General features: G+C 48.5%; 1 protein-coding gene across 1 annotated transcript; it reads left to right on the forward strand.

Moving 5' to 3' along the window:
* The first annotated feature begins 1,234 nt into the window (after positions 1-1,234).
* On the forward strand, positions 1,235-16,518 carry LOC132835790 (syntaxin-6-like). Its single transcript, XM_060854856.1, has 8 exons — positions 1,235-1,413; positions 3,941-4,110; positions 5,455-5,549; positions 6,562-6,624; positions 8,175-8,291; positions 10,434-10,540; positions 14,145-14,239; positions 14,731-16,518. The coding sequence occupies exons 1-8, from the start codon at positions 1,379-1,381 to the stop codon at positions 14,805-14,807; spliced, it is 759 nt and encodes a 252-aa protein (XP_060710839.1). The 5' UTR covers positions 1,235-1,378; the 3' UTR covers positions 14,808-16,518.
* The last annotated feature ends 1,049 nt before the right edge of the window (positions 16,519-17,567 follow it).

Here is a 17,567-nt window from a genome sequence, read left to right on the forward strand (position 1 = left end):
ACACAAATTCCCAGCTCGGCAAACAGAACCACAACAACAAACACTAATTGCTGGAGAAACTCAGCAGGTCTGCCACCATCTGTGGAGAGAACACAGAGTTAATGTTTCGAGTCCAGCGCCCTTTCCTCAGAATTGAAACTGTTTTTCATATATGAATGAGAATTTATTAGTAGAACAAATCTGCACACTGAATCCTGTCTAACGACAGCACAACATTTCTGTTTCTCCCCTTCCCTGAAGATCAGGTTACCTTTCCTAGCTGCTATTTGTTCTGGAGAAGGGGCATTATATTCACAACTTTAACTCTATTTCCATCTTCAAAGACCTGCTGAGTTTCTCCACATCCAACAAAACACCAAAGAACAGCACCAGGGTCCCAGGTTCGATTCCAGCCTCAGGTGACTGTGTGGAGTTTGCACGTTCTCCCCGTGTCTGCGTGGGTTTCCTCCGGGTGCTCCGGTTTCCTCCCACAGTCCAAAGATTAGATTAGATTAGACTTACAGTGTGGAAACAGGCCCTTCGGCCCAACAAGTCCACACCGACCCGCCGAAGCGAAACCCACCCATACCCCTACATTTACCCCTACCTAACACTACGGGCAATTTAGCATGGCCAATTCACCTGACCCGCACATCTTTGGACTGTGGGAGGAAACCGGAGCACCCGGAGGAAACCCACGCAGACACGGGGAGAACGTGCAAACTCCACACAGTCAGTCGCCTGAGTTGGGAATTGAACCCGGGTCTTAGGCGCTGTGAGGCAGCAGTGCTAACCACTGTGCCACCGTGCCGCCCACTATGTGCGCAGATGTGCAGGTCAGGGTGAATTGGCCGTGTAAAATTGCCCATAGTGTTAGGTGCATTAGTCAGAGGGGAAATGGGTCTGGGTGGGTTACTCTTCGGAGGGTCGGTGTGGACTCGCTGGGCCGAAGGGCCTGTTTCCACGCTGTAGGGAATCTAATCTAATCTAAAGATACTGAAAAAATCAGGAATTGCTGGAGAAGCTCAGCAGGTCTAGCAGCATCTGTGGGGGGAGAGAGAGAGAGCAGGGTTAACACTTTGGGTCCAGTGTTGTTTATTCCAGATTTCCACCATCCGCAGTTGCTTGTTGTAGTTTGTCCCTAGGTTTCTTCTCACCAAGTTTACCTTCTTCATCACTCGCTGTATCTTCAGTGTAACTTCTGTACTTCTCCAAAGCAGTCAGGGATTACAGCTACAACCCACCAGCACCACTGGCTGGAGCTGTTCCTCGCTGGGGAATTGGGGTTTTTTTTTCGCCATGTGTGTTGTTGCAGCTGATCTGGTTTTGTGTTGAAGTCGAGTCCCTCATCATGTGATGAGGGAGAGCAGCCCCGGATGGTTCTGGAGCTGGGACAAAGATGACACTGGAGGACCCGTTTGTGTTGGTGAGAGGGTGAGTGCGGGAGCCTTGCCTCATTGGGAGCTTGTGTTTCTCAGTCCCTGGAGGAAGAGGGGCTGGCTAGGACTAGCTACTGCCGCCTCTCTTTCCTGCTGAGTTTTGTAGAAACTTTCTGAGTGTGTTCACTCCCTCCTGTTCACACTCCCGTTCCCCGGGAGCTGACCCTACAAGCTGGGCTGGGCTGGGCTGGGCAGGACAGGGTACTGCCAGGCGCTAGGTTCAGAGGGGAAACTGAACGACCCCCTCCCCAGGGTGGGGTTCTGGAACAGAATTGATCAACCTTCCCCCACACGCGAGACAAGCCTCAGCCTGTGAGGGGACAGGAATTTGGAGGAAGTCCCACTCTCCTATTGGGTGCTGCTGTCAGGGGAATCCCCAGGAGGTGGAACAGATGGAGTTGGATTTCTGTCTCTCTCTCTCACGATCCGCGTCCTCTGGATCCCAAAACGCCTCAGAAGGAGCAGAAAATTGCAGCACAGAGGGAGGACCGTTCGGCCCATTGGAGTCTGCACAGGCTCCCTGGAAAACCCAGTCCTGATCATCACCCTCCACATGTGAAATATTGTGTCCATTTCCCTTGGGAAGCCTGTATCCCATGGGGCAGTGTGCTGTAAATTCGGGCTCCCCACAGTCTCTGCTTCTTTTGGAAATTGTTTTAATTTGTTCAGTGACAGTTGCAAACAGATTCCGTTTATTTACTTTATCAATGCCTTCATGGTAATAAATATTTCAATCAAATGGTCTCATTGCCTGTGTCAGCACTGGAGTGTAGCTCTGTCTGTGGAATCTCATGGTATCTTGAGAAGACTCTCTCCTTGACCGGCCCAGGGACCAAAATCTTCAGAATCCAGGAGTTTTTCTGCCTCCCAGCCAGTTGTGGGTGTGATTCATGGTTATCAGAGAATCCCTACAGTGTGAAACATGCCCTTCGGCCCATCAAGTCCATACCGACCCTCCGAAGAATAACCCACCCAGATCCATTCCCTATTACTCTACATTTCCCCTGACGAATGCGCCTAACCTACACATCACTGGGCATTATGGGCAATTTAGCACGGCCAGTCCACCTAACCAGCACATGTTTGTAATTGTGAGAGGAAACTGGAACCCTCCAACCACAAGGTATGAACTCAGATTTCTCCAGTTTCCTCATTTCCCCTCCCCCCACCTTGTCTCAGTCGGTTCCCTCAACTCAGCACCGCCCTCCTAACCTGCAATCCTCTTCCTGACCTCTCCGCCCCCACCCCACTCCGGCCTATCACCCTCACCTTGACCTCCTTCCACCTATCCCACCTCCATCGCCCCTCCCCCTAGTCCCTCCTGCCTACCTTTTATCTTAGCCTGCTTGGCTCTCTCTTTTATTCCTGATGAAGGGCTTATGCTCGAAACGTCGAATTCTCTATTCCTGAGATGCTGCCTGGCCTGCTGTGCTTTGACCAGCAACACATTTGCAGCTGTGATCTCCAGCATCTGCAGACCTCATTTTTTACCCCTGGAGGAAACCCACACAGACACGGGGAGAATGTGCAACCGCCACGCAGACAGTCACCGGAGGCTGGAATCACACCCGGGTCCCTGGTACTGTGAGGCAGCAGTGCTAACCACCATACCACCTGTTATGACCCAGTATGGTCAGTGCATTGCAATGCAATCCTTTCCCTCATCGTGAGGGGGTCCCAGTCAGGACACTGCCCCCCACCCCCCTCACTGTGAGGGGATCTCAGGGTACTGTTCCCCTCCTCCCTCACAGTGAGGGGGGGTTCCCAGTCAGGACACTGTCCCTCACCCCCACCCCTTTTAATGTGAGGGGGGTCCCAGTCAGGACACTGTCCCCCCCCCTCACTGTGAGGGGGTCCCAGTCAGGACACTGTCCCATTGCTCCTTTACTGGCCTTTGAGGAGAAGGGTCGTAAAAGGGTTTGGGTTTTGTTAGTGCCGAATCTCTGCAGTCTGCATGTTACCAGACTGGGACTGTACCTCGTTCACCCACCAGCCCTTCCCCGAGACTGGGGTGGGTTTGGAGGAGGTAGTGTTTGTAGTGGGGGGGTGAGTCAAGGGTAGTAGAGAGGGAGTAAGTGATGGGAGGGGAGGTGCTGAGGGGAGAGGGTGTCTGGGGAAGTGTAGAGGAGGGTGTAGAGAATGAGTTGGGAGGTGAGTTAGGGGTAAAGATTGTGAAAGGAGCTTCCCACTGAACCCTTGCTGCTGGCTGCTATTGACGTGGGTTCCAGGCCTATCGCAGAGCCGGGGCTGGGTGTGAATCTGATCCCAGGGTCAGCTCTGAGGAGATGCCCCAGTGCTGTGGAAAGGTGGGGTAGGAGAGTGGTCCTGTCTGTAAACAGAGGTCCCGTCTGCCTGGCACTATGGAAGAAAAGCTGGTGTGTTCCCCATTACCCCCTCAATCGGCAACTAAGGAACCTTGCAGCTTGTGGGATCTTGCTGTGTGCAGATTGGTGTAAGTATAAGGTGGTACCTTCCCCCGCCCCAAGATGAGCTGCTCCTGAGATGTCTTTCTTTCATTGCAGAGAGGTTCAGAAGGCGGTGAACACAGCCCGCGGACTGTACCAGCGATGGGGGGAGTTACTACAGGACACCCAGGCCGTCAGCAGAGAGGAATATGACTGGACGACCAATGAGCTCCGGAACAGCCTGCGCAGTATTGAGTGGGACCTTGAGGATCTGGATGAGACAATCAATATCCTTTAGTGGCAGGAGCACAGCACACCTCCCACCTTCCCTAACTACCCCCTCCCTCCCCTTGTTCCCCTCCCCTTTCCCCTACTCCCTCCCTTTCCCCCTCCATTTCTCCCCCTCCCCTCCCCCACTCCCCTTTCTCCCTCCCCTCTCTGATGCCGCCCCCCCCCCCCCCCCCCCCCCCCCCCCCCCCCCCCCCCCCATGCCCTCCTGCTCCCCTTCTGAGTCTCACCCCGTGCTGAGGTTAGAATGAACACCGACGGGCCAAGGCTCTGGTTTGTCTGAGCCGTGTTGGTATTTTTATCACCTGGGAAAATGTGGGGAAATTCCGCACCCCACCCCCACACCACCCTCTCTCCCAATGCCGTGTTCACCCATCCCCCACTGAGGCAGCACTTACCCCTTGAGTTTGAGGTGAGGGGAGGTACGGAGACATCCTGCCAACTGTTGCTGGTCAGGGTGTGGGATTGTGGGTCAATGTTTCTGTGAAGTGGATAAACTGGGAGCAGGAGCTGGCTCAGTAAGTTGGGTGTGAGGTGATCAAGAGAAAAGCAGTACATTTCTGAAAATTAACACCAGGGAAGCAGTCTAAAAGTGAACACCCCAGGCTAACTAGAAGCTGAAAGGATCACGTGTATGTTTCTATAATTCTCCATATGTGGGTCATTGTCGAATACATTTCATGTTATGTGTGTGGCTGAGAGATTGAAGTGACTCTGAAGGGTCAAAAGTACCTCCTGCAACAGGAGGTTCTGTTTCACATAAGTACAACACTCTCCAATGTGGGTCTGATATGTCCTGTTGCTCAGAAACGTTCCCAGGTGTTAGCCCGTTCTGTGCTGAGTTGGTTCATGGAATCAGTACAGGAGGCTGTTCAGCCCATTGTGCTGTGCTGGCTCTTTCAAAAAGCACTCTCATTTTGTCCAACATCCCCACATTCTGTCTGGAACTTTCTGATTTCTCCAGCCTTGCCTATCGGAGCAAATCAGTCTGAAAGGTATTGATGGAATCAGCTTCTACCGTTTTTACAGATCTTGATAAATCTTGAATTGTGCAGCAAAATTCTCCTGGTCTCATCTTAAATTTTTGTTTTGCCAATGGTTTTTAACCCTGCAAGACCAGACTTCAGAATTTCAGTGATGTTTTATTTTTATTAAATTGTGCTTTAAAATAGTGCCAAATTCATTTTTGTATTTGGTTTGTTTTATCTTATCCCATTTTATTGCAATTTAATTGGATTTGCATTTTCCATGTTCACTCTGCGCTGAGTGAATTGTCCTTCTCATGATTTCCTGACTGTTGCTCTAACCTTTAATTGCATCCTTGTTCCTTAACTATCGCAAACGCATTGTGGAATCAAATCCTCGGAAGTTCAAGATTGAGACTGCAGAACTGCAAGAGAGGAAAGCATTTGTCCTCAGAATGAGACAAACTGTGAAGGTAGCGACATGCACTGCTGAACACACACAGTACTTATCAGTCACAGTATTTCTCTGATTATCCTTCAATAATAATCTGGTGCCTTTCAGTCAGTGAGTTAATAGTGTTACCATGAGGCTGAAGCTTGATTTGGGAGCAGTGTCGTGGTCCTGTTGTCTCATGCTCTCCTGTCCCGATAGATTAGTTTCTCACGCAGCTCACCCCTTTCAGCTCGAGATGGTGAATGTTGTCAGGTTAGTCAGTCACAGTGGGCTGAGGATCATAGTCAAAACCAATAGGAACAACATGTGGAAGTAGGATACATGCTACACCTGAACCTACACTGCATGAACCATTAGGAATTGAACTTACTATTTCAGTCTTAGATTACTTACAGTGTGGAAACAGGCCCTTTGGCCCAACAAGTCCACACCGACCCGCCGAAGCGCAACCCACCCATACCCCTACATTTACCCCTTACCTAACACTATGGGCAATTTAGCATGGCCAATTCACCTGATCCACACATCTTTGGACTGTGGGAGGAAACCAGAGCACCCGGAGGAAACCCACGCAGACACGGGGAGAACGTGCAAACTCCACACAGTCTGTCGCCTGAGTCGGGAATTGAATCCGGGTCTCCGGCGCTGTGAGGCAGCAGTGCTAACCACTGTGCCACCGTGCCGCCCATCCCATATTGAGTGCAGTCAAATGTTTCAGTGTCTTTGCACATCACACAGAAATAGAATTAGATTTTATTGTCATGTGTAATTAAATATAGGAATACACGAGTATATGTGGGTCAGGTGAATTGGCCATGCTAAATTGCCCGTAGTGTTAGGTAAGGGGTAAATGTAGGGGTCAGGGTGGGTTGCGCTTCAGTGGGTCGAAGGGCCTGTTTCCACACTGTAAGTAATCTAATCTACCTAGTCTTGTTGCCAGCTCTCTTGCTCGATAAACTGCAAGGCTCTTGAATTAGAATTATTGCTAGGGATGCTCAGTGTTTGTAACAAGCTTTTCCTCACCTCTCTAGGAAATGAAAGATCACATTACAAGTCCTGCTGCTGTTGCGTTTGGAGAAAGGAGGAACCGACAGGTGGGTGGCTGTTTGAATTTCACTTTCTCTGTCTTGAGTCTCCTGCTCTGCAGCACCCTCTGCTCTTACTCTGTCAGTGTGGACAAAGTCAGATGTCACACGACGCCCAGGTTACAGTCCAATGGGTTTATTTGAAATCACAATTTTTTTGGAGCGCTGCTCCTTCATCAGGTGTAGAAGACACTTCACCTGATGAAGGAGCAATGCTCTAAAAGCTTGTGATTCCAAACAAACTTGTTGAACTATAACCTGGTGACACCTGACGTTGTCCAGCCCAGTTGAGCACCGATACGTCCACATCACATCTGCCTGCATGAGCTGAGATACTGAGTGCAGTCAAATGTTTCACTGTCTTTACACATCACAGAGAAACAGAATTAGATTTTATTGTCATGTGCAAATAAATATAGGAATACACGAGTATATGTGACCATAAAATCTAATTCTGTAGGAATATAGGTGAGGATAGTGAAAAGTGTACAATGTCAGCATTCTCTGGGGCCATCTTGGTTGCAAAACCAGAACTTTAAAAAAAACCCAGCAGAAATAAAAGCCGAAAGTAAAGAAAAATGTCCAGCTCTTAAACTTTACATCTGATCTCCATAAAGATGTTTAGAATCACCAACGCAGACACCCAGGCCTAAAACCTTGTTCATTTTGTCCAATATCTGGATAGTGAAGAGGAACAGGAATTCTGCTGGAGGGCTGGGGTTTGACAGAGTCAGTGAGCACAGCTATTCCGCTTGCTCATCACTGCCCGAACCACGGCTGCCTCTGGGAGTGCAAAACCTTTGTACTTTGACTAAAAATATTCAACTTGCAAATAACTGGAAACGGTGTCAGTGACACCACGGGAAGGGAATGTTTTGTTAAACTGTTCTGTGGAGGGTGAGAATAGGATTATTCCCTTTCTCAAAGATTTCGTGGAGGTGTGCAAAATCATGAAGGATTCGATAGAGTGAATGAAAAAACACAGCTTCTGTTGGGGCGGGGGATTTTAACCAGAGGACACGGATTTAAAATAATTGGCAAAAGATCCAGAGGGAGAAGAGAAATGTTTTTGCGCAGTGAATCATTGGGATGTTCCCATCGCCCTCTCACTTCCAAAAGGGAACTGGAGAAAATTCTCGAGGTAAACTATAGGACGATGGGATAGTCCTTCCAAGGGCTGAGTGGCTTCCTCCCAGATATTCTCTCTGGTCATTGGCTCTGCTTTCAGAGTGTATGGAAACCATAGGGTAAAGCTCTGGTCTTCCTTGGACCTTGATCTTGGAGATTGGGTTGGGATATCTGACTGGCATGGATGGGTTGGGATATCTGACTGGCATGGATTGGTTGGGATATCTGACTGGCGTTGACGAGTTGGACTGAAGGGTCTGTTTCTGTGCTGTACATCTCTACGAACTGTCTGAGCCCTTGAGAAGGATAACACACACCCCAGTCTGTTTTTTTTTATCTTGAATCATTGAGCTCTCAGATGGTTAGCAGCATCACTTTGGTGTGACAGACTTGGCAAGGCAAGGACTCACCTACGCTTGCTGTTGTTGTAGAGTCTGCTTGGGGGCATTGAGGACCAGCACAAGCCCATGGACAGATACAGGCGCCTGGACCAGGAGCTGGAGAATGTCAACTCCCAGTACATTGAGGAGCAGAGGGCCCATCAGCAGGTAAGTGCTCAGGCAGGAGTCTGACTCCTCTGTCACTGAGTGCAGGATAACACCAACAACTAGAGAGAGGATTGAAAATTAAAAACCTGTGCTTGGTGGAGAAGGGAGGTGAGGGGCTCCATGGTCTCTGACAGAGATGGTAACAACTTTGATTTACGTTGGCTCAAGTGTAGTAAACATTCCAAAGTGATTTATGTTATCCAGCAGGGGTATAGAGTCACAGGCAGAGATAGGAGCTAGTGACTAAAAGGAGCCCGATCCCAGACAGTGACTCCAGAGGAGAGAGGGGTTAGAGGAGATGACAGAGATAGGGAGGGATGCAGGGGTTGGAGGAGGGGACAGAGATAGGGAGGGGATGAAGGGGGCTGGAGGAGATTATAGATAGGGAGGGGGTGTAGGGGCTGGAGGTGGTGACAGATAGTGTGGAGTGTAGGGGCTGGAGGGGGTTACAGAGATAGGGAGGGATGTAGGGGCTGGAGGAGGTTACAGAGATAGGGAGGGGGTGTAGGGGCTGGAAAGAGTTAGTGAGATGGGGAGGGGGCTTAGGGGTGGAGGGGGTGACAAGATTGAGAGTTGTAAGTGTGTGTAGTGTACTAACTGAGGTTGAAACTGAGCTATCAGCCATCCTGTGAGAGGTGTATGTGAGCAATATTGTTTTGAACACATTCCGTTTAGAAAATCCTCTTAGAATATCCTTTATTTTCGTGTGTATTCAGTGTAAAATACAGTGGAAACTGTGTGCTGTTCCTGTACAGAGGAGCATTGTACATTAACTTAGAATAACATAAATAAAGATAATGTAAAGAGAGTCCAACTTATCCTTTTCCGCTGCTAGAGCGTGTTACTGCCGACAGTATCCCAATCCCGGATTTCCCAGCCCATGTCACTGCTGACAGTATCCCAATTCCGGATTTCCCAGCCCATGTCACTATGTTACTGCTGACAGTATCCCAATCCCGGATTTCCCAACCCATGTCACTGCTGACAGTATCCCAAACCCGGGTTTCCCAGCCCATGTCACTGCCGACAGTATCCCAATCCCGGATTTCCCAGCCCATGTCACTGCTGACAGTATCCCAATCCCGGATTTCCCAGCCCATGTCACTATCGACCGTATCCCGTTCCGGGGTTTCCCAGCCCATGTCATGCTGCAGAGAATTCTTTTTCTGTTTCCTCCTTCCCCTTCCTTTCCCTCGAATGTAACCGATGGGCAGGAGGAGGCTTCATTGGGCCCTGGAACGGTGGTTTTGTTTTCAGAGGCCGTGTGGTTGCACTGATGGTTAGTCAGCCCTGGGACACTCTCAGTAGTGTGGGCTGGATTTTGAGCCCAGGACTGTGTTATTCTGAAGCATCCCATCCTTGTATTAAATCCAAGACTGTGACTGTTAGCAGCTCAGTCCAGTGGAGCTATAGTAGCAGCAGTGTGGGTCATGTACAAGATGCACTGCAGAAATACACCAAGGCTGTTCTGAGACCACCCTCTAAAACCATGAGCACTTCCATCTAGAAGGACAGGGGCAACAGATACATGGGAACAGCAGACCTGCAAGTCCCCCTCTGACCCACTCACCATCCTGACTTGGGAATATATTGCTATTCCTTCACTGTCACTGGGTCTAAATCCCTGAATCCCAGTGTTGCAGGTTCCCTCCAACCCAGGGTCAGTAGAGGTTCAGTTGCCTTGGGCAGCACGGTGGCACAGTGGTTAGCACTGCTGCCTCACAGCGCCAGAGACCCGGGTTCAATTCCCGCCTCAGGCGACTAACTGTGTGGAGTTTGCACGTTCTCCCCGTGTCTGCGTGGGTTTGCTCCGGTTTCCTCCCACAGTCCAAAGGTGTGCGGGTCAGGTGAATTGGCCATGCTAAATTGCCCGTAGTGTTAGGTAAGGGGTAAATGTAGGGGTATGGGTGGGTTGCGCTTCGGCGGGTCGGTGTGGACTTGTTGGGCCGAAGGGCCTGTTTCCGCACTGTAAGTAATCTAATCTTGCCTTCACGATTTTCTGAAGGATAATTAGGAACAGGCAATACATTCAACAAATTGGGATTTTAAGTGTTGCTTTGGTGTGAAGCACAAGGAAATCCTTTAGTTTCTGGAGGGCAGGGTGTGTGCTGATATAACTCTTCCCCCCTGGTGCCTGTGCAGCTGATAATGGAACAGCAAGATGACCAACTGGATCTGGTCCTGGGAAGCAGTGCGGTCCTAAAGAGCATGTCAACACAAATCGGCGAAGAGTTGGAGGAACAGGCAGTGTAAGTCGATTCCATTCCTTAATAAAGTCAGACCAAAAACAACCGATCACTTTCCAGCTCCCTTCCGGTGATCTCCAGAGGGAGCACTGCACTCTGAGGATCAGTCGGGAGGGGGTGCCACACCCTCCGAGAATGGGAAAGGTGTGCCCGCTGAGGGTAGATAGGTAGGGGGTGCTGTGCCCGCTGAGAGTGCGTAGGGAGGGGGCGCCGTGTCTGCTGAGGGTGGGCAGGGAGGGGGTGTCCTGCCCTCCGAGGGTGGGCGGGGGGGTGCCCTGCCCTCCAAGGGTGGGTCTTGAGGGGGTGCCCTGCTCTCCGAGGATACGTCAGGAAGGTTTCAGTGCAGAGGGAGCTGTCAGAGGGATGTATAAGAGGATGCTGCGCTGTCAGACGAGAGGGGCGGGAACCCGATTAACGTGTACCGATACGGAAGAGCATGGACAGTGTGTATAGGAAGCAGTTGTTCCCCTTTGTCGGGGTGTCAGTAACAGGCGGGCATCGTGTTTATGTCAGGGCAGGAGGTTTTGAGGGGATTTGAGGAAAAGCTTTCTCACCTATAAGGCAGTGGGGAGGGGTGGGTCTGGGAGGGTAATTGAGGTGGGAAACCTCTCAACCTTTACAAAGTATCTGGATGAGCACTTGAAGTGTTGTAATATTGAAGGCTGTGGGCCAAGGGCTGGGAAATGGGATGAGAGTAGATAGGCTGGTGCAGACTCAATGGGCCAAATGGCCTCATCTGTGCCATGTGACTTTGTGACACTGCAAGAAGATGTTGCACTCTGGGTGTCAAGTTAGACTAAGGTCCTCCATCCTTTTTATTTCAAAAGTATACTTCATTCATAAAATGGTCACTAGAGCAGTTTGATTCTGTACAGATTTACGTATGGGAAACAGACAAACCCAAGACATTTATTTTGTTCAAGATGATACTTATGTACAACGGGGAGGAATTGATAACTGACTAGATCCCCATTTCCCTTCAGCAGAAAGACCTCAGACAGTGCTCGTTCCCCACTCCGCCTGGGCAGCAGCTGCCCAAGGTTACTGCGTCCCTCAGCACGTAGTCCAGGACCTTGGGATGTGCCAGTCTGCAACACCTGGTCAGGGTCAGCTCCCCTATCTGGAAGACCGATATGTTTCAGGCAGACCACTGCCCTCCTCCAATAGACCTCATGGTGACCCAGCTCATGACTGAGCCACTGAAACTGATTATTTGATCGGGTTATCGCTGATCCTCCATGGGAATTTGCCACTGTGGTTCACACAGAAACGATGACTCCAATTCCAAAGTTAACTTCTCTGGGTTGTAAAGCATTTGGAAAGTATTGAAGTTGTGAACAGTGGTGCAAGATGTGAGCGCTCTAGGGAGAAAGTATTTCCCCATTTGACTCTCACAGAGATAAGCTCTGAGGTGGAGGAGCCAGTGTTGGACTGGGGTGGACAAAGTTAAAAATCACACAACACCAGGTTATAGTCCAACAGGTTTAATTGGAAGCACTAGCTTTTGGGGTGAGCTCATATATGTTCTGTGGTGGGAGATTCACCAGATGGATTTTGATGTAGGCTGTTATGGAAGATGTTGACAATCTGCAGAGGGTGAAAGGGGTAAATGATTCGGGAGGGAATCCAGCCCTGCTACATTTAGGGAGTTTCTAAAGGGAGAATGATGTGATCCCACACCCCAGTTTCTGAGGGTCACTGGACCTGAAACGTTAACTCTGATTTCTCTCCACAGATTCTGCCAGCCCCACTGAGCTTTTCCAGCAATTTCTGCTTTTGTTTCCAGTTTACACTCATTAACGTGAGGACTCTTGTGACGTGCTGGTAGTGTTCCCACCTCTGAGCTAGAAGATCCAGGTTCCAAGTCCCACCCATCCCCGAGATGTGTCACAGCATATCCAAGTGGGGTTGATTAGAAATCACAGCACAGACTGAAACGCCATTTCCCGTTCCCCCCTCCCCTGCTTTTTGAAGTTGTGCTGTGCAGGAGCAGTCTTTGTGCGTGTGTGTGTGTGTGTGTGTGTGTGTGTGTGTGTGGTGTGTCAAGATTGAGATATTAATGGGATCTGAGCCACACTCAAAAATATTTACCTTGTCATTGAGCTGCAGTGAAGCAGCTGCTGTTTACTATCTCCGAGACGGGTTATGATCCTGTTACTGCCTCCAGCAGCCTGCACCTTGTGATCAATGTTCAGGGATCTCTTCTACCGAATCAGAAAAAAAAAACTCCTCAAGGCTGCTACACTATTCCAAAAGATCACAGCTGTAACGTCATCTCCCACCAACTCTTGCTAACCTTTCACCCCCTTCCCTGGCTTAACCGGAATCTCTCTACCTCTACATTCAAAATATTCAAGTGCTCTGTTCCCCCCAACTTTTTTTGGGGAAAATGCTTCAAAGATTCTAAACTATCTGGGGTGGCAGGGGGGAGGGGTAGGGGGTAGGGTGGTGGTGGTGGTGGTGGTGGGTGGTGGGTGGGGGAGCGGGTTGGAAAAATGTTGCCCCATCTCTGATTTAAATGGGCGACCCTTGATTTTTAAACAGTGACCCCTCGTTTTAGACTCTCCCATGAGAAGGTACAACCCCCCTCCACATTGACATCCACAAACACCGTTAATGAACCAACCCAAAAAATACACATCTCATCCCACTCAAAACCATGTTATGTAGGATGTAGGTTTGCTTGCTGAGCTGGAATGTTCATTTCCAGACATTTCGTCACCTCACTGGGTAACATCTTCCGTGGGCCTCTGGGTGAAGCACTGCTAATGATTCCTGCTTTCAATTTATATGTTTGGGTTTCTATGGCTTGGTGATATCATTTCCTGTGGTGGTTATTTCCTATTCTTTTTCTCAGGGATGGTAAATGGGATCTAACTCGATGTGTTTGTTGATAGAGTTCCGGTTGGAATGTCACCCTTGCTGGATGGTCAGAGCTAGTCCAGGATTGGCCGTGTCCAGTACTCACCTGTTGGATCTCAGGCCCAGCAGGAACTAGTCCCTGTCCCTCTGGAAGGGACTTACTGAATCAATGTCATAGCGTCATACAGCAGAGAATCTTCAGTCCAACTGCTCCTTGCTGAACATAATCCCAAAGTAAACTAGTCCCACCTGCCTGCTCCTGACCCATTTACCTCTAATCCTTTCCTATTCATGTACTGAACTAAATGTCTTTGAAATGCTGTAAGTGTAACTGCAGTCATCACTTCCTCTGAAAATTCATTCCCCACACAAACCACTCTCTGCGTTTTAACAAAAAAAGTTGCCCCTCATGTCTTTGTAATTCTTTCTGCTCTCTTGTTAAAAATATGCAGCCTAGTTTTGAACTCCACTACCCTGGGGAAAAGACCCTTCTAATTCACTTTATCTATACCCCTCATGATTTTATAAAGGTCACCCTTCAACCTCCTACGCTCCAGTGAAAAAAGTCCCAGCCTTGCCCTAGAACTCAGTCTCTCCATTCCCAGCAACATCCTGGTAAATCTCCTCCGGACTCTCCACAGTTTAATCATATTGTATGAGTCAGTAGTCTGTGTCAGAGGTTCGCTCTGTCCCAGGGAGTGGGCCCCCTGTTGCTCTCTAACCTGGCTTGACTTGCCTTTCCCAGGATGCTTGATGAATTTTCCCACGAGTTGGACAACACCCACTCCCGGCTCGACAGCACATTGAAGAAACTGGCCAAAGTTTCTCACATGACCAGTGGTAAGTTTCCCAGGAGCACAACCCCACCGCCTTCATCAACGCCTCAGCCCCTCGACACCATCCTCCCTCCTCCCCCAACACTTTCCCCCTCCACTCCCCAGTCTACCCGGGTGGCCATTTGGCCCTTCGCTCCTGCTGTGGTGTTTCCTCATTGTTTAAGCAGGCTGCTCCCACTTACTGTTGTCACACCTATTTCACTTGGCCTGGATTTCTATCATACCACCCCTGGCAGCCTAAACACTGGCGTTCCCTCCCGAAACCTCTCCCTCCCCTCCTTTTAAGATGATCCTTAAAACTTACCTCCTTGTCTGAACTTCTGTTCAGCTGTCCAAATACCTCTCCCTGCCCGGTTGGGGGGGTGGGGGGGTTTACCGTGTCTGAGGCGTTAGGTAAGTGCATGAGGCTCACCCTCCCGAATCATGAAATGATGTTGAATTGTATGGTGCCTCTGGGCTGACTCTGACGGCGACTGTGTGTGTCTCTTTTGGTAGCTCGGCGTCAATGGTGTGTCATTGTCGTTCTCCTCATCATCCTGATCGTAGTGCTCATCTTATTATTCACCCTCTGACCGTTGACCATGGGATGTTGAACTGTGAACCACTTGGGTTGCCGGGGACAGTCAGCAACTGGAATGTTCACGGTGGGAGGCAGCAGCAGCAGCAAGTTTCCTGGAGCTGGGGTAGAGTTCTCCAAGTGACCAAACCTACTTGCTCTGAGGGCTTTTTATTTGGAACTTTTGGTTTGTATCCAATATGACTGAACCTGCCGCACGTACGTGGAGCGGGAGGAATGTAAAATACCTTTTTTTTAACTTTTGGAATGGGTTAGCTTGCACTTATTAGACTGTTCATAGTGGACACTAAGTAGTTACTTTAGAATCGGAACGACACCTAACCACCTGCTTCATAGCTTATTCATAAATAACAGTTAGCAGCAAACTCCGCTTCCTCCCACTGACCGACAGAACCGGTGGTCAGGTCAGATGTATGAATGCTAAAGCATTGTGGCATTAGTGGGGAGAGTAATCTTTCAGCTAAGGAACGGAGGTGATGAGGGATTCCCTGGGCTTTCAGCAGGTCTGCCCAATAGGTTGGAGTTTCAGTAACTCACAGCAGCTCATGCAAAATAATTCCTGCAGTCTGACTCCCCTTGAAGGAGATGCACTGGAACCCCTTTTCCTTGCAGGCATTGTGTATTACCGTTCTCAATCAGACCACTGTGGATTCAAGTCCCAGTCCAGAGACCTGAACTCTCAATCCAGGCTGACACTGCCAGTGACAGTGCTGCACTGTCAGAAGTGCCATCTGTCAGTCCATTCTAAAAGGAGCGATCTTCTGTTATTAGAATGGATCAGAAGCAAAGGTTGTACCATGATTGAAAGTGTCACGGAGGCTCAGTCCATTTTTTAAAAAAAAAATTTTGAATTTTTGACAGTTATTTTAAATTTTGATCATTTTCAATAATGAAATGGATATCCCAGTCAAGATGGGAGTATGTTTTGAGCAGGATATGACATGCTGGTGTTTTGCTGTATATTGCTACTTTTATTGTCAATAGTCACTGGGGAGGTGGTGAGATGCAGTCAATATAATCTTAGCAAGTTGCTTCAGTTACACCCCTACAGATGGTACATATCACAGCCTCAAGTACCAGTCGTAGAGGGAGTGCATATTGAGTGTAGAGATAGATTCCTTCTGTCCTGGATGGTGTTGAATGGAAGATGTTGTGTCTATGTCCAGTCCTGTGAGTATTCCCAGCACCAGCTGCCCTGTACCAGTTCATGAATGATTGGATTTGACTTAACAGTCAGAGATTGGCATGTTTCCAGGCTGATTCCCTTTCCAGTTCATACACATGGGGCATCACAACTTGAGGATTGCAATTCCAGAAATAAGTTTTGATAAGGTTACGAAAGAAGAACTTTTGCAGACAATGTGGACAGATCTCAAAGGTGCTTTATACAATGAATTCTGTTCCTTTCTGGCTGCTGTCAGTTATCTTGTTTGTGGTACAGAATCCAGAAACCAATTCTTCAAAAGAAGTAAATGAACATGCATTTCTGTGTTTATGCTTTAAGGTACTGTTTTTTTTTAACTGGGGCAAGGGGTGATGTTTAAAGATGAGGAAATAATTGCTAGGAGGAGTGTGTGACTCCAGCAGGGATATTTCTGTTATTGTTTCATAACTACATCATAATACTTTCTTATTAAAAATGTGACAATGGAGAGAGTTGAAACTGTGTACAAAGGTATTTGTAATAAAATAGGCATTTAAAATAATTCATTGTCTCTCACTTGTGTAGTATTTTAAGACAGCGAGGTCTGTGCTAACGTTCCTGACTCTCTCAAGTATCTGCTCACCCTATCAACATATTTCTCCTTCCGGATCAGTGGTGTTGGAAGAGCACAGCAGTTCAGGCAGCATCCAACGAGCAGCGAAATCGACGTTTCGGGCAAAAGCCCTTCATCAGGAATGAGCTTCATCAGCTCGTTGGATGCTGCCTGAACTGCTATGCTCTTCCAGCACCACTGATCCAGAATCTGGTTTCCAGCATCTGCAGTCATTGTTTTTACCATATTTCACCTTTCTGTATCTCACTAGCTTCTCCTTCGATGCTATGGTCTTGTTGCCTGGACAGTTTGTTTGACTGCAGATGTAGTTTTTCTTGGAGATGGCTCCAGCTCTATCAATTGCGTTACTTCCCCATAGTGGGCCAGTGTCACGGAAACCTGTGGAGGGCAAGTCACTGACTTAAATTTGAGAAAGAAAAAAATTTCTACAGGTCAAAGGTGTTGAGAGTGGGAGTATGGCATTAAGATAAAGGAACAGTTATGGTCACGTCAGATGATGAAGCAGTATTGATGGGCTGAATGCCCACTCTCTCTTCTGTTTGCCAGGTTTCTCTGCTGTTTCCTAGACAATGAATCCACAAGCAGCAACCATCCTCCAATACTATCTGGTATCCAATTGATATGCACCAGTTTGGGAGTGAGTTCCGTTTACTTTGTGTAAACTGCCAATCAGAGTAAACAGCCCAGATGTGGGATAGTTTATGTCACGGTGTAGGGTCTAGCAAGTAATGAGTGTTTTATCTTTGCATCATTTGAATGCATTGTAGCATATGTAAAAAATCATTTAGTTTGCCTTCACAATAATATTTTCTGTAGTTTGGCTCATGGGTTTAAACATGAAGTTACTATAAAAGGTGTAATTGGTTGAGATTTGAGGGAAGCAAAACAATTGTCAAAATAGCAGATATTTTTATTCATCCCGTCCCTTTATCCCCATGTCGGACGCCAGAGTTTTAGGGTCTGACTCACACCCTTTA

This window comes from Hemiscyllium ocellatum, chromosome 45, assembly GCF_020745735.1.
Source record: "Hemiscyllium ocellatum isolate sHemOce1 chromosome 45, sHemOce1.pat.X.cur, whole genome shotgun sequence".
Lineage (NCBI taxonomy): Eukaryota > Metazoa > Chordata > Chondrichthyes > Orectolobiformes > Hemiscylliidae > Hemiscyllium > Hemiscyllium ocellatum.

Coding starts and splice junctions, on each gene's coding strand:
- LOC132835790 (XM_060854856.1), top strand. CDS start 1,379: ATGACACTGGAGGACCCGTTTGTGTTGGTGAGAGG. Junction 5,550..6,561: donor GAATGAGACAAACTGTGAAG/GTAGCGACATGC, acceptor TCACCTCTCTAG/GAAATGAAAGATCACATTAC. Junction 6,625..8,174: donor GAGAAAGGAGGAACCGACAG/GTGGGTGGCTGT, acceptor CTGTTGTTGTAG/AGTCTGCTTGGGGGCATTGA.